General features: G+C 49.3%; 3 protein-coding genes across 3 annotated transcripts; all 3 read left to right on the forward strand.

The window, feature by feature from the left end:
- The first annotated feature begins 474 nt into the window (after nt 1-474).
- LOC101916803 (G-protein coupled receptor 35-like) lies at nt 475-10,554 on the forward strand. The gene has a single exon (XM_055817376.1). It carries the CDS (start codon nt 9,637-9,639, stop codon nt 10,552-10,554), a length of 918 nt encoding a protein of 305 aa, XP_055673351.1. The 5' UTR covers nt 475-9,636.
- Nucleotides 10,555-12,060: 1,506 nt separating this feature from the next.
- On the forward strand, nt 12,061-18,542 carry LOC101916635 (G-protein coupled receptor 35-like). Its single transcript, XM_005232292.4, has 2 exons — nt 12,061-12,783; nt 14,464-18,542. Exon 2 carries the CDS (start codon nt 14,476-14,478, stop codon nt 15,424-15,426), a length of 951 nt encoding a protein of 316 aa, XP_005232349.2. The 5' UTR covers nt 12,061-12,783; nt 14,464-14,475; the 3' UTR covers nt 15,427-18,542.
- A 3,594-nt stretch (nt 18,543-22,136) lies between these two features.
- Nucleotides 22,137-25,823, forward strand: LOC101916464 (G-protein coupled receptor 35-like). Its single transcript, XM_005232291.4, has 2 exons — nt 22,137-22,736; nt 24,104-25,823. The coding sequence occupies exon 2, from the start codon at nt 24,130-24,132 to the stop codon at nt 25,063-25,065; it is 936 nt and encodes a 311-aa protein (XP_005232348.1). The 5' UTR covers nt 22,137-22,736; nt 24,104-24,129; the 3' UTR covers nt 25,066-25,823.
- The last annotated feature ends 702 nt before the right edge of the window (nt 25,824-26,525 follow it).

The raw sequence follows: 26,525 nt of genomic DNA on the forward strand, positions 1-26,525 counted from the left end.
TGGTGGGAAATGGGTGACAAATGCCAGGAAAATACACAGGCCCTCAGGAGGACCCAGCAGGCACAGCCTTCTCCTGTCTTCCTTGGGGGAATGAATCCCTGTGTCCAGGCCAGACAGCCTGCTTGCAGGCAGGTGCCACTGGCCTTACTGGCACAGACCTACATTCCCGCAGTGCTGTTTGGCTGCCACCATCCAAGAGGTCCTCTCCTGCCACATCTCTGTGTCCCCTGGCCACTTCCAGCCTTTGCACAGGGTGGAGCACATCAGTCCTGCCTGTACAGCCAGCCTGCCCTCATCTCTGTCCCCACATCCATCGTATTGTCCCCCGGACACCTTACCCTCCTGGCCTGCATCCCTCTTGGGGCTCTTTCCTAGGCCACCACATCCCAACTAGATGCTTCTCACCTGCACCTCCAACCTCTGCCACAAAACACTCCTCCCTCCCTCCCTTCTCCCTCCCCCCCAGCTGAGTTCAGGCTGGCGCTGGCACTGTCAGCCACCACCGCCTTAGTCCCTTCTGCAAAGTGCAGCCTCCTGCACGCCTGCAGAGGCACACGAGGCTGCACCAACACCATTGCACCACCACCTCTGCAGAATCTCACCTCCTCTGCTTGCCAAAGGCTGCACCCTGCAATGCCAAATCAGCCGCAGATGCTGCACCCAGCACCGGGCTGGCAGGGTCTGTCCCCTGGGGGACACTCTGCTCTCGCCAGCCCGTGGTTGGGGCAGACCTCCTGGACAGGAGGAGGTGCATGTTGGTCCAGGCAGGGATGGCTCCCGCCACATCTCCCTCAGCCGGTCCTGGGGGCTCAGGGCTAGGACAGGTGAGCCACGACATCCTGCTGTCTCCGAAGCAGCCAGCACACCATGTGGGAGCCACTCAGGGCTTTCTGCCTCACCTAGGGGAGGCTGGGCGGCCTGTCCTGCTGGCAGCAAGGCCAGCGAGAGGTGCACGTCCCTTCACAGCTTGATTTTGGACTGCAGCACCCACCCCATCTCTGTCTCTCAGAGGTGGAAGGATGCATACTCAGCCATCTCTCTCACCTGTCCTTCTAAGATCTGCCCATGGATGGCAGAGCTTGGATGGACCCTGCTGACAGCTTGCTCAGTGATGACTCAGGCTATGGACAAACTGTCTTCCACAGGCTGCCCCAAACTGTGCTCAACTCCCCCCTCAAGGAGACCTCTGTGATCTCCCCCCCCCTGGGCTGCACCACCCTACAGAAGCTCCCTGACCCCCACCATGCTGCAAGACAACCACAGCTGCATGTAGGTGGGTGACAGACAGGTGACCTGTGAGCCTCGCATGGCAGGTTCCATCGCCACACTTGCATGTCACGGGGAGGGTGGGCACCACCGGTGTGGAGACAGCCAAGGCTGAGGGCTTCACTTTCCCTGCAAACACAGGGAGAGGAGAAACTGAAGCTCTTGTGCCCACCTTGCTGTGGAGGGGACCTCTTTGGAAGTGATGGGTGGTGGGCACAGCTGCCTTGTAATCAGCGGTGTCAGTACGCAGAGGGGCAACCTGGGCTCTGCAGCCGGGTTTCGCTGGGCTAGTGCTGGCTGAGAGCTGAACGTGTTCGCACGCGCGTGTGTGTGGCACCCTGGCTGCTTCCTGGGCCCATCAGACACTTCCACACAATGATGGGCTGTGCTGTCCGCCTCGACTGTTGCCCCGGGAGGGCTTATCTCAGCGCCACGGCACACTCATCTTGAGGGAGAAGTGCCCCTGCACAAAGACACTGGTGTCTAAGTGGCAGGTAGGATTGGAAAGCGAGCCGCCCTGTGATGAAGAGGAGGAAGAAGGATGAGGTGAGACACACTGCGGCAGTAGCACTGGCCGTGTATGCCATGGGCAAACCTGATCTGAAACACCTTCACACCTGCCTGTCATGTTTCACTGGGAGTGCTGCCTCAGTGTGGCAAAAGCCACGCTCAGCCCGTCCCGCTACACTCGTGATGCCGCCTGCCCGTCTCCCTGCCTGGCACCCTGCCGGAGAGGGCCCCCCTTGCAGCCCACCGCGTGGGGCTGAGCTGCCACCTTGCCCAGTGCCACAGCACCACCCGATGCTGCCACTTTTTCCCACCTTGGTGCCCCAGTTCCCCCTGCAACAGGGTGCAAGGCAGCCACTCCGCCGGGGTTCGGCAGGCTCTGACCCCCAGCTCTGCCCGGCTGGCAGCCCACCCGCACGGCCACGGCAGGGGACCAGCCTCTCCCCACCCGTGGCTGGCCCTGTCACGGTGGGGCTGTGGGCGGGATGCCCCCACCAGCGGGCTCTCGGTGCTGACAGCTGCAGTTCTGCAGAGCTGGCAGCCGTGTGACTCATCTCAGTGCTGTCTCACACGCTGAGGACACAAACACACTTATCAAGAAGTCTCTCCTGGAAGGGAAAGCACCATGCTTTTATGGTTTCCACTGCGTCATTTCCATCACACCACACCATCAGATGCTGAAGCATACTGCTGCCCTGAAGCATCACCCCTCACCGAGCCCCAGGGAGGTATTTGCTCCCTTCCCCACTGGCCTGTGGCTTTTGTTCACTTAGCATTTCAGAGTTCAAAGCCTTGTCTTCCCATGTGGAAGACGGGCATCCCTGCCTCTCTGCTGGCCCTCAGCCAGCCATCCACTCTGCAGTTTCAATGGGCTGCAGCAAGCACACTCAGTGAAGGATTTCTGTTTGTAACTGCTCCTGTCCCAGGCACTATACCCAGATTTTTGGACAGCAGCATGTAGAGGCAGAGCTGGCATCTTCCATAGAAAATCTTAGCCTGATCCTTTTACCTTCTCTGTCCTAAAGTAATTTGCTGCTGCTGCTGCTCATCTCCTCTCCTTTTACAGCCAGATCTGCATGGTGAGCTGGCACTCACGGTGTGCTCGTCCCTGTAACAATGCTGACTTACTATCTTCAGAAAAGGTAGGAAGGAACATCGAGAGGACTACAGGACAGCCAGTCTCACCTTGATCCCCGGGAAAGAGGTGGATGAATTCCTCTTGGAAACCATTTAAAACCATACTAAGTACAAGGAGGTGATTTCATTTACAAAATCATGTCTCATCAACTTGTTAGCTGCTTCTAAAGGATGCCTTTTCTTGGTGAATGAAGTGAGAGCAGCAGGTGGTGTTGACCACAACTTCAGTGTTGAAAGCCTTACTGTCTCCCATAATACCGGCAGAGACAGACAGTTGAAGTATGAGCTGGGAAATGGACACTGAGGTGGTCAGAAAACTGGCTGAACCACCAGGCCCCAAGGGCCGTGGTTTGCAGCATGAAGTCCAGCTGGAGGCCAGTCCTTAGCGGAGTCCCTCGGATGTCAAGACTGGGGCGAATGATGAAGATGCCAAGTGGTACCGGCCTGGCGCTAGGGCAGAGTGTGCCCTCTGCAAGTCTGCAGATCGTATAAAACTGGGGGGCGGCTGATACACCAGGGGGTTGTGCCACCGTTCAGAGGCACCTTGACAGGCTGAAGAAGTGGGCTGACAGGGACCTCGTGAGGCTCATCTAGGGGAAGTGCAAAGTCCTGCACCTGAAGAGTAATAGCCCCATGCACCAGTACAGGCTGGGGCTGACAGGCTGGAAAGCAGCTTTGCAGAAAAGGACCTGGGATCCTGGTGGAAACCAAGCTGACCATGAGCCAGCAATGCAGCCCTGTTGCAGCAGAGGCAGGCAACAGCATCCTGGCATCCTGGGCTGCATTAGGATAAGCATTGCCAGCAGTTCAAGGGAGGTGATCCTTCCCCTCTACCTAGCACTGGTAAAATACATCTGGAGTGCCGTGTCCAGTTCTGGGCTCCCCAGTACAGGACAGACACGGACTTACTGCAGCAAGTACAGGAAAGTGCCACAAAGGTGATTAAGGGACTAGAGCATCTCTCATATGAGGAAAGGCTGAAAGAGCTGGGACCGTTCAGCCTGGAGGAGAGAAGGTTTGCAAGGATCTTATCCATAAAACATTGGGTATAAACACCCAGTGGAAGGAAGTAGGGAAGATGGAGCTCTTAGCAGTGACAGTGAGAGGACAAGAGGCAATGAGCACAAACTGAAATACAGAAAAGTCCATTTAAACGTAAGAAAAAATGTTACTCTCATGCTGATCAAACACTGTTGCCCAGAGAATCTGTGGAGACACCCTTGGAGATTTTCAAAACCAGACTGGACATGGCCCCGGGCAATGGGCTCTGTGCAAGGGGTTGAGGTAAACCTCAAGAGGTCTCTTCCAATCTCAATCACTCTGTGAACAAGACCATCATCCTGGGCTCTCAATCAAAAATAACTCAAAGTATCAGCCTCTGTTTGGGATATGCAGCTGCACCTACCACAGGCGCACAGCTCCCACAGCGTTTCCTTTGTGGCTGTCCTGACACGTGTCTTTCCTGGCCTTAAACCCCTGCAGTGACCCTCCCACCCCTCTTTCACGCTGCAGCCCAAAGAGCCATCGCAGCCTTTCATATCAGCACGCTTCCCTGCCTTCTTCCACCACAGCACCTCACAAATGCCAGGTGGTGTCTGAGGGTCTCACCAGTGTGTGATTCAGAGACATTTTATGTGGCTCCTACCTTATGCACTGACGGTTTGGTCTCTGCAACAGACGAACATGGGGGCTTTGGATGCCTGGTTGCCTCCTGAGCGCTGTGATCAGCACACACATCTCTGTGGTTATAGTGGGGCTGCAAGGTGCGAAAGCCTTGTGGTGGAGCGGAGCGAGTGGGTCTTATCTTCAGGATGTTCTGTCAGGTCCTCTCCCCTGCACAGCCTTGCTGGACAGCTGTACTGCAGCACTTCCTCTGCTTGATGCCACCTGATGCCTCCCAAGCCAGGGACACCTGGGCCACGTCAGCATCCTGCCAGCCTTTGCTCACCACACCAGTGCCTGTGTGCTCTTTGCCCCTGAGCCCGAGCCAGCAGGCTTCTCTTCTCTCACAGCTCACCTAGCCAGGAGAGCACTCGTTGTGCTGCTTTATGAGCAACCAATGACCATTAGCACCTCTGCAACGAAGAAGTGTTACAGCTGATCAGGTTCTAAGGGTAAGTGGGCAGTGAGACAACTCTCCGCTAGCTATTTTGCACGCTGATTATCATCACCAACTAAATAGCCCACCACTGAGCCCTTTGGAGCTTACAGAATGCAGGGTGTGACCAGGGAGGCTCTTTGCCAGCCACGTGAGATGCCAAGGCCTTGGTTCAGTCATCAGCCTGAAGGTCTTGGGTGCTTTGGCTGTACCTGTGCTCAGAGAGGAGTGCATGCTGGAGCCCTGCTGCTGGCCCCACTGTGGCCATCTCCTGCTCCACCCCTGCCCCAGGCACTAAACCCAGGCCAAGGGGCTGTTTGGGTACAGTGGCCTCCACCTGAGGAGGGCTGGGGAGACCTTCTCCAGCCCAGAGAGAGCCTGTACTACGTGCCAAGCTGCTCAGTGTGCCCACCTGCCCGCCCAGAGCTGTGCAAGCATGGCTCTGTTCTGTGAAGGTATCGGGGGACTACTGTCCAGTTATAAATTTCATGCTTCTTATTTCATTTTCTGCAATACGTGTTGGACTTCTGTAAGATACATTATCTCTAAACTGCTAGTGTTGCACAGCAGTTTAATTTTATTAGATCTTAACTTGCAGAATATTTTTTTTAAATAATTTTTGCAGTTAATGTATTGGCTTATATTGTGGTGGATTTGGTGGTGTTAGGTTAATGGTTGGACTCGATGATCTTAAAGGTCTTTTCCAACCTAAATGATTCTATGATTCTACAGTTCTATGAATTAATTCAGCACAGGGTGATCTAATACCATATATCACATCTTCCTGGCCTTGCTTAACTGCAGGTTTCAGCACAGCATTTCAAATCCACAGCTGCTGAGTACCACTGTTAGCCCTTGAACGCATCGTTTTAGAAAGTGCTGAATTCCAGTGAGGCACCAGACCTCACTGGAAAGTATTGCCACCGGTTATCTGGTTGGCAGACCAAACTGACATGAAATCTCCTACACAGGAGGAGGAGGTGCTATAGAAACCTTCAAGTACCAGCCAGCTTTTGGTGCCAGGTACCTGCCCTGCACATCCAGCTTGTGCCCACCCTCCAGCCCCACCGGCTGGCCCTGCTCCTCCTGGCCAGGATGCGTGGCTGCCCTGCCTCTGTCAGGACCTGCTGCTGATTTTGTGGCACTAAACCTACAGGTAATATCACTTTGTTTTATTCTCTCTTGCTTTTCTGTGAATTGCTGCTCTGGGTCCTGCTGTGGCTGGGAGGAGGGAGAGGAGGCTTAGGCGCCCAGTTTCTGCAGGGCAGGGCAGTCCTGGCCACGCAGAGGTCCATGCAATAGGTTGTGATCATTAAACCTTGTGTTAAGAGTTTCTGCTCTTATTCCAAGGTATTCTCTGGGGTCTTTGCACACAGCATGTTACTTCCTAACAGCAGCTGGGATCTGGAAGCTAAATTCATCCCAACGTGGGAAACAAGTGATTCCAAAAGTTTTCTTTTTTCTCTAAGCAAACCCTTGCACTCCTTTCCAGGGTCTTTCAAAGCAGCGCTATGGCTATGATGACTACATTACTGTTTTCAAAGATGCGCTGATAGATGAGCCTGAAAGAACACAAATTGCAAACACCACCACCACCACCACCCCCCAGAAACCAGCAAAAAAAGTGCTGTCCCTTAGATCACTGCGTTTGATAGAGCTGTGAATGACAACAGCAAGGTCAGAGCAGGCAGTTTCCAGATTTCTTTATGCTATTTGGAAACTAAATAAAAGTTAAAGTGCCATGGCAGGGCCCTCGCTTAGGGCTCTTCTGCCATGGAAGCACTTTGCCTGGTCGCTCTTCCTGGCTGTGCTTCCCCCCCAGGTCAGCTGGCTGCCCGGGGCTTGGCTAACACCCCTGTGAAGTACTGCCCTGTCCAAGTCTACTCTCATACCTGTGTAGCATATTTATTAAATCTTTGCTGGCAGCTACCCATTCAATTTATGCAAATGTTGGTGAAAATCAGGGCAGCTGCCATGGAGGTGGCAGGTTTGAAGGCGGTTGATGCAGAAGATGCTGTACTGTACCACATACTTCCCACCCCGTTTTTCTTCTCCCTCCCCCTCTACTCAGCTCCAGGTCCCTTCCCTCACCCACCATGGCTCCCATGCTGTCCTTAGCCATTTCACCCGCCGCATTCACCCTTCACCCCTCTGGTACCTGCTCACTTCTGGGCTCTGCACACAAGGAGGGAGGAAGATTTTATGCACCAGACTCCCCCTCCAGTGCAGCTGCTTCCACAGTGGCCACCCTGCTGGGAAAAACCACTGGATGTTTGCCATCATGGTGCTACTGCAACACCCACTGTACCTTCAGTCTGCCTTGCTTCTCCCCCTCCAAGCTCTCTGTTAAGTGTCTGGAAGAAGCCTGCTACTCCTTGAGCTGCTGCTGGAGGAAATGAGCCCAGCCCCGGCTTTCCTCCCCAGCCGGTCACCAGCTTCCATGGCAGGGCACAGCTGCTGACTGGCCCTCCCCAGTCTATTATGGTGGGGGGAAAGCAGTACACACCCCACCTTGTTTGTCAAGCCCCAGCCTATTCCTGGTCCTCCAGCAACAGCAAGACACTGTTTTACAGTCATCTCCATCCTTTTCTCACAGCTGTATGTTGCTGCCTAGCCCCTCTGATGCTAGAGCCATCTCTTTTGCCCCTCCTTAAGCATTTCCAGCAGCCACAGGATATGCTAGCTTATCAAACTGCATCTCTTTAAAGACATTTTTTTGCTCAGCCATACTCTGTCTGTGCTACGTGGCCTGCTTTGACACCTTCTGCTTGTTTCCTTCCTCCTCTCCACACCGGTCTCTGAGCTGCCTTGTGGCCTGGAGCACTTGTGAGCCACCTCCAGCCCCAAAGGTGGTGTCCACCAGAGCCCTTCCACGCTGCAGCGCACACCAGCACAGCATGCCTGCGCCATACCTCAGCATGGGGTTGCTGCTGGCACCGCACACCGGGGCCACTGAAAAGCAACCTGGGCATCAGCCATGCCAGCAAAGAGATCTGCCTCGTACAGTGAGTGAGCATAACAAGGTGGCTTCAGCCCTTGATGTAAGACATTTTCCTGCTACTACTTCCTCTTGTTCAGCAAGATTTTCCCAAAGTGACAGCTGTGAGCTTCCTTCCAGTGTGCAGGCAGGGAGCCGCAAGCCTCTGCTGGGAAAACCAGACCTGAGCACTTAAGTACTGGGAGAGAGCTCCATGCAGGAGTCACAGTAGTGTCCGTTGGTGCCCAAGACACTTGCATATCCCCCCAGCAATAGAGTTATTTGTGTCTTTATTGGTTACTTCAGAACTGGAGTCTGGTTTTGAGGGCAGTGCCCTCACCGCCTGCACATGATGCCTGCATTGCTTGCAGAGGCAACTGCTTAACCAGGCATGTCCAGCCATGGTGTCCCTTCCTGCACCTGTGAAAGCTGTAGGATTTAACCACATCCCTCAATACTTTCCTGTTAGGGTGGTAAAAACCTAATTTTAAATTAAAAGGTTAAAATTCTTTCCAAAGCACATTTAGATGCAAGCAGACATTCAGTGACACAAACGCAGAATTACCGGTTCAGATAATTCCTCCATATGCACGTCACATAAAGCCACTTTGCCCAGGATGGGGTCTGCTAAAAGCTGATTGTTATCTGCCCACAAAGTCACACTCTTCACACAACCAATACTCTTGTGAAACATCTAGCAGCTGGTGTGACAGAGGCTCAGTTACTACTACTTACATCTCATGGATTTCCCTGGGTGGCAGGGCGCCTGCCTTGAGCAGACCTTAATGGCAAGTTCCCTGTTTTGCACCAGTGTTCCTTCTTTCAGGTGTTCTGTCTCCTTTACATCTGCAGACTCATACTCTCTCCTGGAACAAATGGGCTTGAAACCCTTCCACCCCCATTCCCCTCCCAAGGATGTGGAGAGCAGCATGCCTCACCGACTCTCTTGGGGTTTCACATGTGCCTTTGGGATGCAGGAACGCAGAATCAGCTCTGTTTTCCTCTATGTAGCAGGAGCTCTGGGCTCAGAAGGCAGCCCAAAGGCTCAGAAACCTGCCCAGTTAGAGCCAGAGCATGAGGATGTCTACTAAGGAAAATCTGCTATGCCCTTTCAGCCCGTCGCTGCTCTAGTCTGGCTCCCAAGCCAGCACAACTGGTAGAAGAGCTTTTGCTCATGGGTTGCACTGGGCTTTAGCTTTGGTTGCTGCAGTCCCTGCCTAGCTCAAAATCAAGCTAAGGGCAATTTTATCTTATTTGCACAGCCTGGTTTAAGGAATTAGTGTTCACATTGTGACAGGATGCCCATGCTATCTATAGGAGCTCTTCTAAGTATTATTTCACACACCCCCATTCATATCTCCCTATTTAATAAAGGTTGTCTGCCATGTCCTATTGGAAGTGTACCATGAGGTATTTACTCCTAAACTGAGTAAACATAAACAAAGCTTGACAAAGGATGTATCCCAGTTACAGGCTGACTGAGAAGGCCAGCTCCGTAGCCTCAAATTCACATGCATAACAAAATAAATACTTACTTAAATACCCTTTTTTACAGGAGCCATGTATCTGTTAAGAGGGAGGAGGAAAGTCTTACCACGTCTTTTCCTATTTCAGGTCTCAGAACATCATACAACATCTACACATCAGGACCATGAATGTGTCCAACAGCTGCAATGTTGCAAATCTAGAACTGTATCACAGTGTTCGTCTCATTGAATTCTGCCTGTATAACCTCATTTTCTTTTTTGGAGCACTATTTAATGCCCTTGCCCTCTGGGTGTTCTTCTGCAAGATAAAGAAGTGGACAGAAACCAGGGTGTATGTAATCAATTTAGTCCTTGCAGACTGCTTTGTCATCTGCATCTTGCCTTCCATGGCTTATTTGCTCTGGAATAAGGCAACCCGAGATGAGCTCTGCCAGTTTATAGAGGCAATGTATTTTATCAACATGGTAGTGAGCATCTACATAGTTTCATTTATCTCCATTGATCGATACATTGCCATAAAGCACCCCCTGAAAGCCAGGACCTTCAGGTCTCCATCAAAGGCTGCCTTTCTCTGTGGGCTTCTGTGGGTCTCCGTGATAATCGGGGCCACCTTTCAGTTTCAGCAGAGACACGCCGTGCTCTGTTTCCAGAAGGATACCACTGCACCTGCTGTTCTGAGCCTGCTTTCCATTTTCTTTGTTTTCACTCTTCCGTTAGCAGTCTTCATTTTTTGTTCCACAGAAGTTATCAGGAACCTTAAGAAACGCCTGAACACAAATTCATTAGAGGACAAATTAACCCAGAAAGCTGTTCACGTTATTTATGCAAACCTGATCATATTTTTGATATGTTTTGTGCCAGCCTACCTTGGCGTGTTTGCCAGGTTCGTATTGGAGGGCGTTGGAGTTACCTGTTTCCTGCTCCAGGTTACAAAGAACTTCTCCTCCATGACAAGGTGTATCGCCACGTCCAACTGCTGCCTGGATAGCATCTGCTACTACTTTGTGACCAAGGAGTTCCATGAAGCCCTTCTATTGCCCAGACCCAGCGCTGAAAAAATAGAACAAATCCACCCCTTGTAGACACACACTTGCTAAAGGAAGCAGAGGGTGGGGTGGTTGTCAGGGGTGACAAAAAACATCAAACCCAACATGCACCCCCCCATATTTCTGTAAGATCAAGAGAAGACACAGCTTCAGTGTTATTGGGGTAACTATTGCTCTTTCTCTTTAGGAAGTTAGGTTTAGCATGGCTAAGTTAATTGCAATTTATACTCTATGTTTCTGTTAAATGAGTAAGTTATTTCAGAGGTGTGTAAAAGTGAGTGTGTAACTGCTGGTTGTTAATGTGTCTCCATCCCACCCTCCAACACCTACTTGTTACTCTTACAGGAAGACAGGTGACCTACATATGTCTCCCTGTTTTAGTTCATTTTACAGCTAAAGGCAATTGATAATTATTGCCAACACGTACAAAATAATACATCATGTTTTACCTCATTGTGCATTTTAGGTTGTTTGCATTATTAAAATAATCCAGGTGTTTTTTGGTTTTTTTTATAGTATTCCTTTGGCGTGCTGGGGGAGGTTCAGGCAGTACGAGCATATTCTGAAGTACCTGGCCTTCCAAAACCAGCCTAGACTCTGCTGCCTGCCCTTCCCCTTCAGGTCAATGGGTCAGACAGATGCGAAGGAACACTTTGAGGCTGAAAGCAAGACTTGTCCGGTGCCATAAAGGCACAAAGTCCAGGAGATTTCAAAGCAGAGTCAGTCCTTCTGTCAGCTCCCCCTCTGCTGCACTGCTGAGCCCTGGCACAGAGACACATCCCTAGAGCAGCCACCCCCAAGGGCTGCTGCTCCCACCCGTGGGGAAGCCCTTTTAACCCTACCTAGACCTTTGCCACCTGTGCATTGCTGTTCCCTGGGTTTATGTCGCAGCAGGAGGCTGGCCCTCAGGTTCACACTCCTGGCTGCAACTCAGGGTCAGCGTATCACGCCACGGCTGACCCCCACGGCTGGACACGGCTGCGTCCATTTCTGCAACCTGCCCACGTTGCCATCCCTAACTTTTCCATGGGGGAAATGCATTTGTACATGAGTCAGCAGCCTAGAAAAGTCAGGGGAGATGGGGAGTGGGTTGACCCTCTATACGTTATTCAAATGCTCCCCAGGACTGGGTGCTTTTTTCTTTCTAAATACTGAAAAATCTCTGAAATGGCCCCCAAGCTCTGCCCAGGCAATGCTCAGAGCACTCCAGCAGACAGTTCGGAGGAGTCTTCCTTGCCCACTTACACAATTTCCCTTGTGACCTACATCTGCTTTCAGGGAGCCCACAGCTGCTGCTTAATCTGCTGTTGTCACCTTTGGGACCACAAGCTAGGGAGACATGAAGTAATGGGACAAATCCCAAGGGAGTCAGCGCCTGATTCCCATCAGCTGGCTCACATAGATGGGACTGTGACTGCTGCAGCCAACAGACAGCAAAAGCCATCAAAATGACTATGAAATACCACTGGGACATGTTCTTAAACCTGTTTCTAAAGTCCTGATGCTGATGGTGTGCTCACTGTCACGCCGGTGTGTCTCACCTGTGTCTGGTTGGCAGCGACTGTCATTGCTTGGGCTTTCCAACGATGCCGATGAGAAGTGTTGGACACTTGACTGCTTTGCAGAGGATAAGCAGGGCCGTATCATCTGTCACCTTTGTTGTAAAGACTCCAAAGAGAAGCATGCTGGGTCCCCTCGTCCTGGGCTCACTGTCAGGGGGTGCGTGAGCACTGAGGTGCCCCCTCGGAAAGGCCACCAGCCCCCACACTGCCACCCGCCTGGGGCATGCTCTGCAACGCCACTGGAGACGTCTCAGGCTGCTGTGCTCCCTGGGGGACATTTTGCTGCCAGAAGAATAATTTTCAGCCATTATGGGTTTTATTTCAGAAATTGTTTTGTTTTCCCAATGACTGAAAACATTAAATTTTAATGGCTGGTTTGTGTGAGGAGGGTGGGGGGAGCGCAGGCTGAGCGGAAAAAGTGATGGTGAAGCGCTGAGCTGATGGGAGCGGAACAACAGAGGGCACCAGAGACTCGACCGTTCCGAAAAATAGGTGATAAATGAAGCACTTTGGGAACAAGAGTTCATTGCTGTGTTTTCAGTGCTCCTGAGCTGTCAACGCAGGCTCCCAGGCAGCTGTGCCCCACTCCGAGCAGCACCCAGCACCCGCGGCGCCAACAGACCTCCTCCCCTGCCAGCATGCCCGCAGCTACACCGCAGCCTTTCTGAGGACTAACCCCACCTGACGGCCCCACAGGACTCAGGTAATGTCTTTTCGTTCTTCCCACCCCGGTGCGTGGCAGTGTGCTCTGCCCAGGGCTTCAGGGTGTGCTTTCTCACCTCCTAGCTGAAGCGGTAGCTAGGGCTGCCTCCCTTTTAGCCTACGGGTCAATCCTCAGCCCTACGCGGATGCCTCCCTTTCCTCCTGCTTGTACAGCTGCTATACCTCACCGTTTTGCAGCCACGTGTCAGCCAGGGGAGGTCTTCATCCCTCGCTGTTGTTTCACACCAGTGCTTCTTACCGCACTGAGCGTGAGCGTGCAGACACCTGGCTCCAGGCACGCGGTGGCGTGGGACCTTGGGAACCACCGCTGGCTCCCTGCTTACATGGGGGATTCAACGGGGCTGTGGTGCTCAGCTGCTCCTCCGGGCAGTGCTATGCATGCAGAGTGGCTTCCTCACCGCAGAAGGATCCTAGCAGGCTGGCAGGGAACAGGGAACGGCTGCAGGGTAGGTGGTACCACAGTGCATGAGGCTAAAAGCCCAAGAGAGCCAGGAGACCAGCTGCATGTTAGTTCCTCCATAAACTCCACCCTAAAACTGGCTCAGTTCTGCAATGCCATGCCAGTGCTGGTGCTCGGGCAGGTGCTGTGGTTTCCTCCGTGGCTGTTAGAAACATCTCCCAGTCTCAGAGCTAAAAACAGTTCACTTAGTTCATGCAATCGGATATTTTCTCTACAGTTTAGATGTTGATGCTTAGAAGTTGCTGACTTATAAGGCAATGTATTTATAAAAGGTTGTAGGAATCTGGGTGTTTTCCTTTCCTGCCTCACTGTAAACATTTCCTTTATAAGCTGCAGACTAAGCTTGATCTACCCTCCGCAGCCTCCTTGCTGGTAGCAGATGCCCTGAAATATTTAAAGGAATACCAGGAGATAGCCTAAGACCTTAGGTTTGTGTTTTCTGCTCTAGCAACATTTTGGCTTCCTGTCTTCGAAGGCAGAGATCAGAGACATGCTCACTTTCCCTTCTCTCTTTGGAAACCTGTTATCAGCTAGGGCTGGTGGTACCCACGCTGAGCTATTCCTCCCCAGCATCCTGCAGAAAGAGAAGCGGGTTTGTGCTTGGGGGCAGCCTGCCCACAGCGGGCACCCAACCACCAGCCTGCAGCAGTGTTCCCACCACCCCCAGGAGTGGAGCCACCTACCACACCTGGAAGGGCTCAAGCCCTGTGGAGCTTCACAGGCCTGGCAAGACCCACAGCTAACCCAAGGGGTGGCTTCAGCAGCAAAGCAAGGACCTTGGAGAGCAAAGAGGGAACACTGCCCAGCTACCCTAAAGCCAGTGGCTCTCTGATAACCACAGCAGCAGCAAAGATAAGAGACCACAGAAACCATCATTCTGCTTTGCAGACCCTTTGCTATCACCCAGACTGTGCAAACCAGGGCTAGATGCAGGGCAAGGCAGGTTTAACCCTGTAATAGCTGCAAGACAGTGTTGCCTCTGTGGTTTTGTGTTAGCTGGTGGTGAGTGACAGCGTAACTTTGATGGCTGAGGGACGGATGGTGCTGATGAACCACTGAGCCCCAACCCTGGGGGCTGCCTACGTATGCGACGCAGGGGAGTGAGGTGCCACAGAGCCGGGAGAGCAGGGCACTGCAGAGGATGCAGCCCAGAGGACCTGTCCCCCAGCTCAGTCTCATGCCTGCACCCTTTCCTTGCAGAGACAGCCCAACATGGGGAACTGCACCGAAGACGATGACACGCTGCAGAACAGCATTGCGCTATTTCAATTTATCGTCTACATCCCAGTGCTCTCTTTGGGGATCCCACTGAACATAATTGCTTTCCAGGTCTTCTGCTGCAAACTCAAGAGGTGGACCGAGACCCGGGTGTACATGATCAATCTCATGGTGGCGGACATTTTCCTGCTCTTCATCCTGCCTTTCTTGATATATTTTACCAAGTATGACCATCCCATAGACAAGCTGTGTTCCATCATACAGAACATCTATTTTATAAACATGCCTATGAGCATCCTTATCATCACCCTGATTGCGATTGATCGATACATTGCGATCAAGTTCCCTCTAAAAGCAAAGATTCTTCGATCCCCGCTGAAATCGGCTTCTATCTGTGGGTGTTTTTGGATAATGCTGATAATTTATTCCTACTTGCGTACAAAATTTCATGAAAGAAAGGAACAATTCTGCCTTCGGAAACAATCTATTCAACCCAGTTATTTGTCATTATTCTACACTATCTTTGGATATTTTATTCCCTTAGGGATTGTGATTTTTTGCTCAGTACAAGTCATCAAATGTCTCAAAAAGAAGATGGCCACCAGCTGTCATGAGACCACCTTAATCCAGAAAGCAATCCACATTGTTTCTGTGAATTTGTGTGTGTTCATCGTATGCTTTTCACCTTTCTACATCGCACTGCTCTTGCGGTTTGCAGTTGATGTTGCTGGAGCTTGTTCTCTGGTCTTGAAAGTTAGAGCCTATATTCAGATCAGTGCATGCTTAGCAAATTTTAACTGCTGTTTGGATGCATTTTGCTATTACTTTGCAGCCAAGGAATTTCCAGAATTTCCTTCTCTGTTCCCCACTTGTATATCATCAATGAGGTCCAAGATGAACCAAAGCCAAGAGTCACAGCCACCCACAGATCAAGTCATGACATAAACAAGGTGTACTGCACTATAGGTGTTAAGAGCTACAGTGCTGCTGAAGCTTCAAGGCAGAGGGAATGGGACCACCTACAGTATTTGCCATCATTGTAGGTAGAGGCATGTCTGCAAGAAAGGGACAACACCCTCCAAGGGTTCTGATATTAACTTGAATTCTGTCCTCAGTGACTTGACTGCAGTTCTGACTAAACTCAGCTAAACATAGGAAACCGAGTACCCTTACAGCAATACGCAAATCCACTTCTAGTACCATAATATATATACATATGGTCACTTAAAAACAAGAAAAAGCCCCTGTACTACAAGCCAAACCTAACAGATCCGAGCTGCTCACATCAAAGAATTTTTTTCCATTTAAAAATCTAAAAAACCTACATAATTTTGAAGCTTGCAGCTATTGCTGTGTATGGAGTAAACTGCAGGAGTCACAGTGGCCTGAGACTATTGCCCCATTCCTGCCTTATAACACTTGATTTAGCTTGTGGCAATGCCCTGGCATCTGCAAGGCTAAAATCCTTGTGGGTATAAATAAAGCCATTACTGCATGGGAACACTGAGCTACGCAAAGCGTTGTGGACTACAGAACAGACCCTTAGCATTGTGCGTATCAAGCGTAAAGCTGTGAAGACCTGATCTCACCCAAGTGTCTACCATAAGCCCTGGTGACAGGTTTGTTGTACTTCCATGTGATCAAATCTTCAACGAGTGTCCTGTCCAGTGAGAGGTCGCATCTGCTCAAGTTGTCACTGCCTCACACTGCAAGTGTGGTGATGGTCAGAAAACAGCAGTGAGCAACACGAAGCTGATGCAGCCCTGATCCCTCCCTCACCATCCATGAAGAGTTTTCAGGGGAGGTTTGGTGACAGCAGGGTGTGCAAGGCCCTTCTGCAGATACAGAGCAAACCCATGGCTGAGGGCTTCTCGACATTGTCCTGGGTGATGAAGCACTGCTTTGGATTTGGGGGTTTTTTTTCCTCTTTCAGCTGCTTGGACAGTGCACAGTGAGGGTTCAACAGCAATTCTGCATCTCATTTTGAGACATTTAACTCTTTCTATGCATTATGCAGAGAGCCTTGATCTGTTCTAGCTGGATCCCAGACCAGGCATCAGTTTTAATGTCTAGCTTTCCGGGTACCACATTCCTCTATAATACCAGTGCTTGTTGCCTGTGCAACATGTATCCTCTCACCTCACAGGGAAGTGAAAAGAGAGCAGCTCAAAACAGTTAAGCCACAAAGGGAGGTCTTGGGGCATCGGAAGGAAGCAACCCATAGAGAAACCTGAGCTGAGAGGGCAGACCATGCCAGAGTGTGACTACTTTACATTTATCTGCATAGAAATTTAATCTAACATTTTACCACATAGTAACTTAAAGTCAGCATGAGAAATGTTACAGGGTTTTTGAAACGCATGTGATAACTGTATCTCAGCTGGCTACATGGTCCTTGACTTTCAGTGTCTTCTGACTTGCAAACCTCTAAAAAAATTCCTCCAGGGAATGCAAACCCATACTCTATTCGTTTAAACCTAGAGACAATTAACTTTCTTAGTGACAACTTACAAATAGTTCCCTTACTAGTGGCCTATCTGTCACCTTCTAGTGCTTGCAGACCCCATGCTGAAACCACTGCCTGGACGTTGGCTACACAACATAGCAAACAGCCATTCCCATCACGGGAAGTACTCCCCATCCAAATGTTAGATCTACCTGCCCTGTGTCAATACTTTGGCAGAGCTCGCAGCATGATGGAAGCTGCTGTGAGCAACTGTGGCCTAAAAATGGAGGAAACTACTCAGGTCATTCAGTTGATCATTTATGTCCCAATTTTCTTCTTCAATGTATTATTTAATGCTTTGGCTTTACTGGTATTTCACTGCAAGCAGAGCAAAAGGGCCATGTATGTATGTGACCAACTTAATCATTGCACACTGTTTGGCTCTCATTCTGCTCTTTAAGGTCTCTTTTCAAAGATGGGAAAAGATACATGAGACAAATAGTGCCTGATCTTAAAAACTATCTGTTGCCTAAGGAGATGCGTGAGTGTGGTCACCCTTGTAGCTGTCAACAAATACACTGCAATGAACCACCCTTGGAGAGCAAGAGGCTTAGGGTCCCCATGAGCCCGCTCTTCTCTATGGTGTGTCATTGACCTTCACGACAGGCATTGCTTACGTGGCCAGGCGAGCAGTGTTCAGCAAGGAAAAAGACTTCTGTTTCCAGAAACAGCAGCAAAGGCCTTCAAAAACACTTTTGGCTCTGGGATCTCCTTCTGGGATTTGGCATCTCATTGGTTATAATGTCTGTCCAAACAGATAATTATAAAAATTTTTATTATTCTGAAAAAAGAGGAATGTCGATTCATATCAACCTGTTATCCTACTGTTAATCCAGAAAGCAAACAACTTACTTTTTTTTGCAAGCCCAGTCATGTTCGTGTTTTCACCCTCTGAATATGGGGCACCTTGTTCAGTTTACAATGGGCTTCAATTAGGTTGTCTGCTCTGAAATACAAAGCAGCAAAGCTTTTGTGCATGTGGCCTCATGTATAGTCCTCATAGTACAGTAAATACTAATTGCTGTTGCGATGTCCTTTGCTACCGTTTTGCAACCAAAAAATTTCAGGACATTTTCTTCTTACCCAAGCCTATCGTTTTTAAATCAAGGAAGGATCACAGACAAGGCACTCTATTAAACTACACAGCTGCTGCATTTTCAGCCCAGCCAGCAGCTAAGCACCACACAGCTGCTCACTTACTCCCTGTCAGTGACAAAACCAGTACAACAGCTGTGCTAAATAATTTATAGTTGGTATTCCTATACGTAGCCAAGCTTACTGCATACAGAGCTGTATAAAATGAATGTGGTTTTTTTCTTGTAGGAAGCTGAAGTCTCCTACTGTTCATGTTCTAAATTTCAAAAATAAAGTGTTCCTTTTTCTTATTGTAAAGTGGAAATTTGTTGACTTCATAATCCCTGTCATCATTAAGTAATATTTTTTGTTGTTTGTACTGAATGCTATGAAAACAAGAAAGGAAACATTATTTTGCAAATGAAAATAAAGCTATCTCATAGTAATATATCTATAAATAAATATTCATTTTTTACCATTATACATCACAGTCCTCTATTATTAACATTAAACCTATACTGGAGATTGTGAGAGGACACTTAGCTACCATGGTATAAGATCTGCCTTACAACAGGATATTTATAGTGCAACCCAAAGATGAGCAAGGCACTTTCTGTTTACCTGAAGACGTATGTACTACTTTGGACAAAATTGTTGTCTGGTTTATGTGTCAAGTTACAATGATGTTTATGATGGGTTTATGATACTCTTCTTCAGTCTGAACAAAACCTCAGCTCCCTGAGTCCTCCTAGTAAATGGAACAGATAAGTCATCAGTACTTGGGCCCAACAAACCACCAGCCATCAAACAACACTGGAATAGAAATCCATGAGGACAGTGACATAGTTATCCACAAATCTTTCCCATTTCTTAGCACAAGAGTCTGGCTGATGACAGTGGGGAGCACCAGCTGCAGTCCATCAGCAGCTCCAGCAAGCAGGGCTGCACCACTGGATTCTGGTACCATTTCAGCAAGATATAATCTCTCTGTCCCTTAAAAGAAAAAGATGCTAACAGTGGCTTAAGCTTTAAATGAGCAAATGGATGCTGCGGTCAAAATTTAGGCTTGAAAGAAACAAAACCAGAAACATTAAAAAAACCCAACTAAACACCACCAAATCAAAATAAGACAAAACAAAACACAACCACAGGGAAAAGCCTACAAGTAATCCAGAATCTTGCTTCTAACTGAGCAGCCATCTGATTTAACATTTTTGGCCCTTCTAAACAGGGAAGGCAGGTGGCATTTCAGTTTGGCTGCATTTGGGCAGGCCTGAAGTCTGAGTTCTCACCAGAGGTTTGGGCTCCAGCAGCACTCCTCTTCTGGGGCTGAAGGACACATACCAAGTTCTGCATTTTGGTGAGCCGGGTGCTGCTTTCAGGTTTTGGAGGTATCTCTGTGTTTTCAGTTTCCCAGTGCAGTGCCGTGTCCCAGTCGTGAGCTTTGCCCAGCAGTCTCCAGTGTACTGGCTTTGCCATGCCCTGCCCAGTATGTTTGCAAGAGACACATGGCCAAGCCCTTCAGTGCTGATGCTGCGGCAGTACCGAGCGGGCTGTTGTGCAGAGCGCCCTGTGAGTGCCTTGCCTGCGGTGGCTGGGTTTCTGAGTGGTGCTAAGCAAGGGGAAAGGGGAAGCAGTCTCAACACCCTGGCTTGGTCACTGTGAGGTTGATGCAGTTATTAGCACGACACTGCCATTTCAGCAGCTTTCCATGCTAAAAGAATACTGATACATTCTTCTCCTAAGCCTGTGGTTCTGTTTCAGCCAAGACCTGCTGTTGCAGCATCACGTCTCCCTGTGAGAAAGCCAGGAAAAAACCCACACAGGGCAGAGAAACTGCAGAATCCAAATGCCGCAGGGTAGCACAGCATCCCATGTCCCCCTTGCACACGTGGAGCAGGTACCAGTACCTGTCTCACCTTGCCAGAGGCCCTGTCCCATCGTGTTGTGCCAGTGGCTGTAGCCTGCAGGGCACAGCCTCTGGGAGGCAGAAGAGACCAAGACCTTCGCTGGCAGGGAAAGGAGGCAGGAGCCCATCAAACCGGAGCTGTCCTGTCTGTTAGCAATCTGTAATCTGTACCAGGAGCACGGGAAAACCTCATGAGAAGAGCTTTCTTTGCCTGGGACACAACCTCAAGCAGGACATCATGCAGTGCTTACAAGGGAAAGAAATATGATTGTGCAGAACAGAAATAAGTCTTAGAGATCAAGAGTGTAAAGATCAAATGGGTCTCAGCAAATTCTTGCCTTAGATATGAAAATCTACCTACAAATTACAAGCAAAGAAGTGAGATTACTCAGTACTGCTGCTGATAAAACCAAGAAAATTGTCCAGGTACGTCCTGAAAACTGATTATTTTTCACAGCTTTCACTTAGGATTAGGAACACAGGAAGTCCAGAAATTTAAAGGAATTAGCACATGAAATCTCACACCAACAAGGCTTTTAAGTAAAGTCAGCCAAGAGAGGATCGGGGGCAGAGACCACCACAGTCCCTTCTCTAGGATGGGGGAAGAAAGGGAAGTGTCTGGCCAGTAACAGCTCTGCTATGCTCAGATCTGAAACTTCTGCAGATTCACAATATGCCTGACTAAAATTAAATGGGAGGGACACACAGAAAGGCAAAGGTTGAGTGCTGCTTCACCTTGCGGGAATATTTTGCTTCACTGGCTTTTTCCACTAAGAAAATTACTTTTCCAGCCAAGGTGTGGTAGACACTGGTGTCAGTGGAAAAGGTCCTTTGGAGCACTTTGCAAGCAGTAATGCACTTTGTACAGACACTGGTACTCACTGATGCCACAGGCCCCCAGACTACCCTGCCAGAGAGCTGCCACCAAGGAAATGAGAGTGTGTGTCACCTGCACTGCACCACATGGTGACAGCACTCACAGGGCTGAGACAGGCTGAAAGCTGCAGAGGCGGGGGAAAATACCAAGTGAGCATCATTGGTCCATGGCAGAGGTGATAATACCTGGAACTGGGTGGAAGGGGCCATAAGCAGCTGCAAAAGCCTTGAGGGTGAAGAAGAGAAGCATGAGGATTCTGACCCAGCGGTGTCCAGAAATCAGAAAATCCAAGAGCAACACCAGGAAACATGTAAGTTCTCTACATATAACACTTTATTGTAGCTTTGCCTACTGGTAGCTGGTGCTGAGTTTCTCTGACATACCCTGGTGAACCTGCTGATCACAGCCAGCTCTTTTGTGCCTAATGACATGGTTTGTTCCTCCTTTGAAGCCTCACCAGCCTGACAGGAGAAATATCTGCCTTCATCTGGTGACCACAGCACCAAGCAGTGGATGGTAAGCCTCACACTGAAGAGATACCATGAGCAAAGCTCCCTGCAGGCTTGATTTTGACTGCTCATGGTTAATCCTGGCAGTGATTGCCTTGATACAGACAAGAGAAGTTTGTGGATAATACCTGAGGATGCAAAGTGAAGTGTTTTCTGCACAGTGGTGAAAGTATCACAGCCCAGGAGCTGGATGACTTTGAAAACTGAAGTACTAACATGGACTGTGACATGAAAATGATGGTGGTAGGGGATCAACAGGCTGAGCGTACTAATAGGTCAGTAGCTACTTGTAAGCATTCACCAAGAAGCAGTCACAAGAAAGGCAAAAGCAATCCCTGGAAACTCAGAAGCATTTAAGCTAAGCTCTACGCTGACTATACAGTGGCAAGGAATTAATCTCAAATGCTGGTTTGCAATACGCAGATAATGCAGAAATACTCCAGAAGCTGCTCTAAGATGACTTGAAAAGTGGGAAGGGGAAATGTGTTTGGCCAAGACAGCAATTCAAGGTACTAAGAGCGAGACCCTTGAGCTTGTTGATCAACGTGTTTGGACTCTTCTTGTAAGCAGGCTGCAAGGGGCAGCCAAAAAGGAGCCCCTGCCCAGCAGGTGCCTGCAACTGTAGAGCAGTCACCAAGTCAGCAGGTCAAAGGGTCACGGTGTCACATTTTCTCAGAATTGGTGGTTGATGAGAACTATGGAAGGTGAAACAATTACTGTGATTCAGAGTGAAACCCAGTTATAATAATCGCAAAACTGTCTGCAGAGTGCAGCCCTCACCTCTCCAACAGCTCTGTGAATGGCACTGGGGGCCTGCCAGGGCTGCTCTGTGCTGGGGGTCAGCAGTGTGACAACAGGTGGCAGTCCCCCCTCCCTCCCCAGCAGGAGTGGTGGTCTAGAAGGCAGAAAGAAGACCTCAGGACACTCCAGGCCAACAGGTCCCCTGCAAGCCACGTGCACAGCCTGTTGGGCAAGAAAGGTCAATGTGCATTGCCCGGTGGGACATCACGCAATGGAAAGTAAATCAAAGTTAAAACCCAAAGCCCTTCCATCAGCAGAGGAATCTGCCGGGCCACACAGCAGACAAGCATTTCGCCTTGCTGCAGGGTATTGCAGGCTTCTCAGTCAACAGGGGGTGATTACGAGCCACCACGCCAGTGGTGACAGAGGAAGCTCAACCCCGGGGAAATGCGTTGAGGAGGGGTGGGGGTGCTTCCTCGACCAACATTGCTGCTGTCACAACCACCAGCAAGTGGTCATCGCAGGACACCTTGCTGGTCACATGCCAGGACCACTGCTACAAGGGCTCATCGTGCCTGCACATCGCACCGCAGCTGGTCTGGAGGAACATTCACGCTTTCCGAGCAAGCAAGCAAGCAGGTAATTCTTCCTGGCTATTTGCTGACCTGGTTATTTGAGCTCTGCAAGACACTGCCTTCCCCAGACATGGTGGGACACTAAAATGGTGGTGGAGAAGCTGAGAGAGGGCTGGAGCCTGTGTATTTTCTAAGGCTCACTTTGATACTGGCCACATTAGACATGTTTTGGATGCTTAAGGGCTGTCTCAGCCTTTGCTAGATCCCCATTTTCTATTATGATCTACCCTTATACCTTCTGGGTTATAACTCATTCCTCACATCCAAAGCACAGAGCTGCTGCAGGTAGTGGCTGCAGCACGTTCCTTCACCTCCAAAGAGGTCTCTGGCCTGATTCCTTAGCAGTGTGATTTTCAGAGCTAGCCCAGAGCTGCAGATGCATGTAGATGCTGCAGTGCTGCCCTATGGTTTGCTCACTCGGGATGCTTTCGATCCCGGGAACCTGCACCCATGGAGCAATGTTCCTCTTGCAGGGAAAATCCAAAGACATCTCAGACCTCCTTGGTCTCTATCCGTGAACGGTTGCACCTGGAATATAGTCCTGCATTAACTCCTCCGAAGCAGGAGTGCCAGCAATATTGCCCTTAAATCCAGGGTGATAAAACCACCCACTAGATCAGATACAGCTCACATCTTTATTTCACGTGGCTGCTGTGAAATTTAGTGCTGTGGCATTGGTGGGTTTTTGGGGTGTTGGAATCATGGCAGATTGCTGTAATACTTCTGAGATGAAGATCAACTTTCATGTTCTTTGAAAAGTACACGCAGACCACTAAATGCTACCACTGAGTACAGATTCAATGGCAGCTAAAACTAACGAGAGATATTAATAACTGCTGTTACCACTAACGAGAAGTGGTGCAGACACAGCTCAGGACTGAAGGAGAGGACAGCTTTCTTTTGCTGCATATCTCCTGGAATATTTTGAGCTATGAGGATGTTGGTTGGCTTCTCCTGAGCACCATTACAAGGGAAGGGATGAGAGCTGGGTTTAGGCATCTCCTTCTCATTGTCAGATTTCCATTCTCAGATGGTTGATAACAGCTCACATAACTGCTAGCTGCAGGATACCTGCCACTGCCTGGTCTGACTCTGGCCCAAAAGGGAGGCCCAAGCATTTTCCCCTGCTGCCTCCACGAGCAGTCTTCCCTCCATGGGACCCAGTGAGAACCTGCACTTTTCTCTTCCCCACAACTGATCAGGCTTGTGTCGCACTCCCCTCTTTCCCACAAGGTACCCTACAGCCAGCTCTGCTCTGCAGAGTCATCTCCACAATCTGGTTTCCACTGTTGCTAAAGCCCTGAACTATCTGGATTAATCACTGATTCAGTCAAGAGTCTAGCTTCTAAAAGGTTTAATCTGCTTTTTCAGGAACTGTGCATCTTGATAGACCCAAAATGAACCCTAGCAGCTGCAATATCACAGCCTATGAAAGCTTTCCACTTGTCCAGCTGTGTGTTTACATCCCAGTTTTGCTTTTGGGCATTTTGCTGAACATGTCGGCGCTGTGGGTGTTCTGCTGCAAACTCGGCAAATGGACAGAAACCAGAGTATACATGGTCAACTTGGCTGTGGCTGACTGCTTGCTGCTGTTTAGTTTGCCTTTTAAAACTTTATCCCACTTCAATCAGCTGAAGGTAGGTAGCTGGTGCTTGGTTCTTGAAGGTGGCTATTTCATAAACCGCCTAATGAGCATCGGTATCATCACTGTCGTAGCAGCTGATAGGTATCTTGCAATCAAGTACCCATTGAAAGCCAAGGTGCTGAGGTCACCCCTGAAGGCAGCTTGTGCCTCTGGATTTCTCTGGATAGTCGTCATCTGTGTGATGTCCCTCATTAAAAAGTTAGAGGACAGAGGACAAGATGAACTTTGCTTTGAAAAACCTTCCGTTAAGCCCTCAGTGATCACACTGTGTGCTGTTATTGTAGGGTTTTTCATACCATTGATCATCTTGAGTTATTGCTCCATACAAGTCATTGCAGAACTCATGAGAAAGAAGAATGAATATTGTCACAAGGAAAAGTCAATCAGGAAGGCCATCTACATCGTGTCTGCAAACATGGCTGTGTTCATCATATGCTTTTTACCTCTTTACCTCGGGCATCTCCTTCGCTTTATAATGGACTCCACCAGCTCCAACTGCTCTGCAATACAGTGGGTCAATAATTTTGTTCACCTTGCCTCAGTCCTCGCAAACACAAACTGCTGCCTGGATGCTATTTGTTACTACTTTGTCAACAAGGAATTTAAGGAAGCGTCTCCCAAGCTAGCAAAGTCCAAATTTGAAGCCAGTGAAGAAGCTGACATTCAGCTCCCACATGTAATGCATTAATGCAAAACCCATGCAGCTCACATTTGATACTTGCTATGTTCAAGTTCAACTGGGACTCAATAGCAGGCTTTCCCACTTTCTTTCTGTGAGTGGGATTGAGGGACTTTCTACTAATGGGAATGATTTAGACACATGAAAATTAGCCCTGATTCAGGCAACCATAGCAGTCCAGATCCTGATGTAATGATCTAGCTTGCTATGGATAATTCTCTGCCAAAACAAGTACAGCCAGTGGTAAAGGTTTTTTTTTATCACTCACCCTCACATTGGATCAGCTTTTATACAGCTGTAGCTGTGACATATAAACAGAGGTTATTCCAAATATAAAAAGATTTTTTAAAAGTCTAAGTGAAACCACTTAGAAGAAAAAGAAAGGAGGATGTTTTTATAAATCACAAACATCTTGTTTTTTAGTTGGTAATAATGCATAGCCACGGTAGCAGAGACAGTTTTAGCCTGCTTTAGATAGCTTCACAAAACCATTCATACTATGTAACAGCTACAAAATGGTCATCAATTTCAGTACAAGGTGATAAGAAATTGCAAGTGCTTTGACTGGGGAAAAAAAATTTACGTCAAAAGTGTTTGAGTAAAATGACATTAAAACTCCTATCCAAAGAGTTGAGGTGGGGCAGTGGGAATAAGGACCCTGTATTAGGGGTTTATTCAGCCTTATAATGCAAAGGACTGTCTAAAGAAAGTGGCAGCAAGCTGTTCCAAAGAAACCAACATAAATAAAGTTGTGTTACTAGCACAGAGTTCAGTCTCTTAATGAGTTAAATGGAAAAGGTGGGAGATAAGGACTTGCTCTGCTGTCTGTCCCCAGGAGGGACAGCTCACCTCCCCACTGTCCAGTGCAGGGCAGGGGGTATAAGCTGCAACGGAGACTGGGATTTTCAAAGGCAGAGCGGTGCATACCACCTTGTGATGCACTGACCCACAAACAGCTAAGTAGGTAAAACCACTAACGTAGGTAAAGCCACATGCCCCTGTATGGGACATATCAGACACACACCTCCATTCATGCCTCCCAACCCCAGGCTGGGCTTCCACCTGCCTGGGTGTGCTGGGCTGAACCCTGCCACCACGTAAGCAGCTTTACAGCCCCAGCATCCAGCTCAGCCTTTGCATCTCCTCCTACTCAAGGCACATGCCATAAGGAGGAAACCCTTCAAGGAGAGGCTCTGCTGCAGACCATAGTTGAGCAGGGCCCTCCATACACTTGGGCAGTGGCTGTGCTGCTGCTCAAAGCCTGTGGCATCTGCACGGGACAGTAGCCAAGCCCTGACAGCCTCCCGAGGGGATGCAGGCTTCTCACCATGCTTGCCAGAGATCCCCATAGAAATTAGGGGTATCTGCTCTGTCATCACCAAAATCTGAAAGCAGGATCTTGCCTTTGCTCACTGCACAGTGAGGAGGGAGAGCAGGAGAGGCTCTGACTGCAAAAAAGGCCTTTTAAG

Source organism: Falco peregrinus, chromosome 12, assembly GCF_023634155.1.
Source record: "Falco peregrinus isolate bFalPer1 chromosome 12, bFalPer1.pri, whole genome shotgun sequence".
NCBI lineage: Eukaryota > Metazoa > Chordata > Aves > Falconiformes > Falconidae > Falco > Falco peregrinus.

What these genes read in the sequence shown, in the direction of transcription:
- LOC101916803 (XM_055817376.1), top strand. Translation starts at nt 9,637, where the DNA reads ATGAATGTGTCCAACAGCTGCAATGTTGCAAATCTAGAACTGTATCAC.
- LOC101916635 (XM_005232292.4), top strand. Translation starts at nt 14,476, where the DNA reads ATGGGGAACTGCACCGAAGACGATGACACGCTGCAGAACAGCATTGCG.
- LOC101916464 (XM_005232291.4), top strand. Translation starts at nt 24,130, where the DNA reads ATGAACCCTAGCAGCTGCAATATCACAGCCTATGAAAGCTTTCCACTT.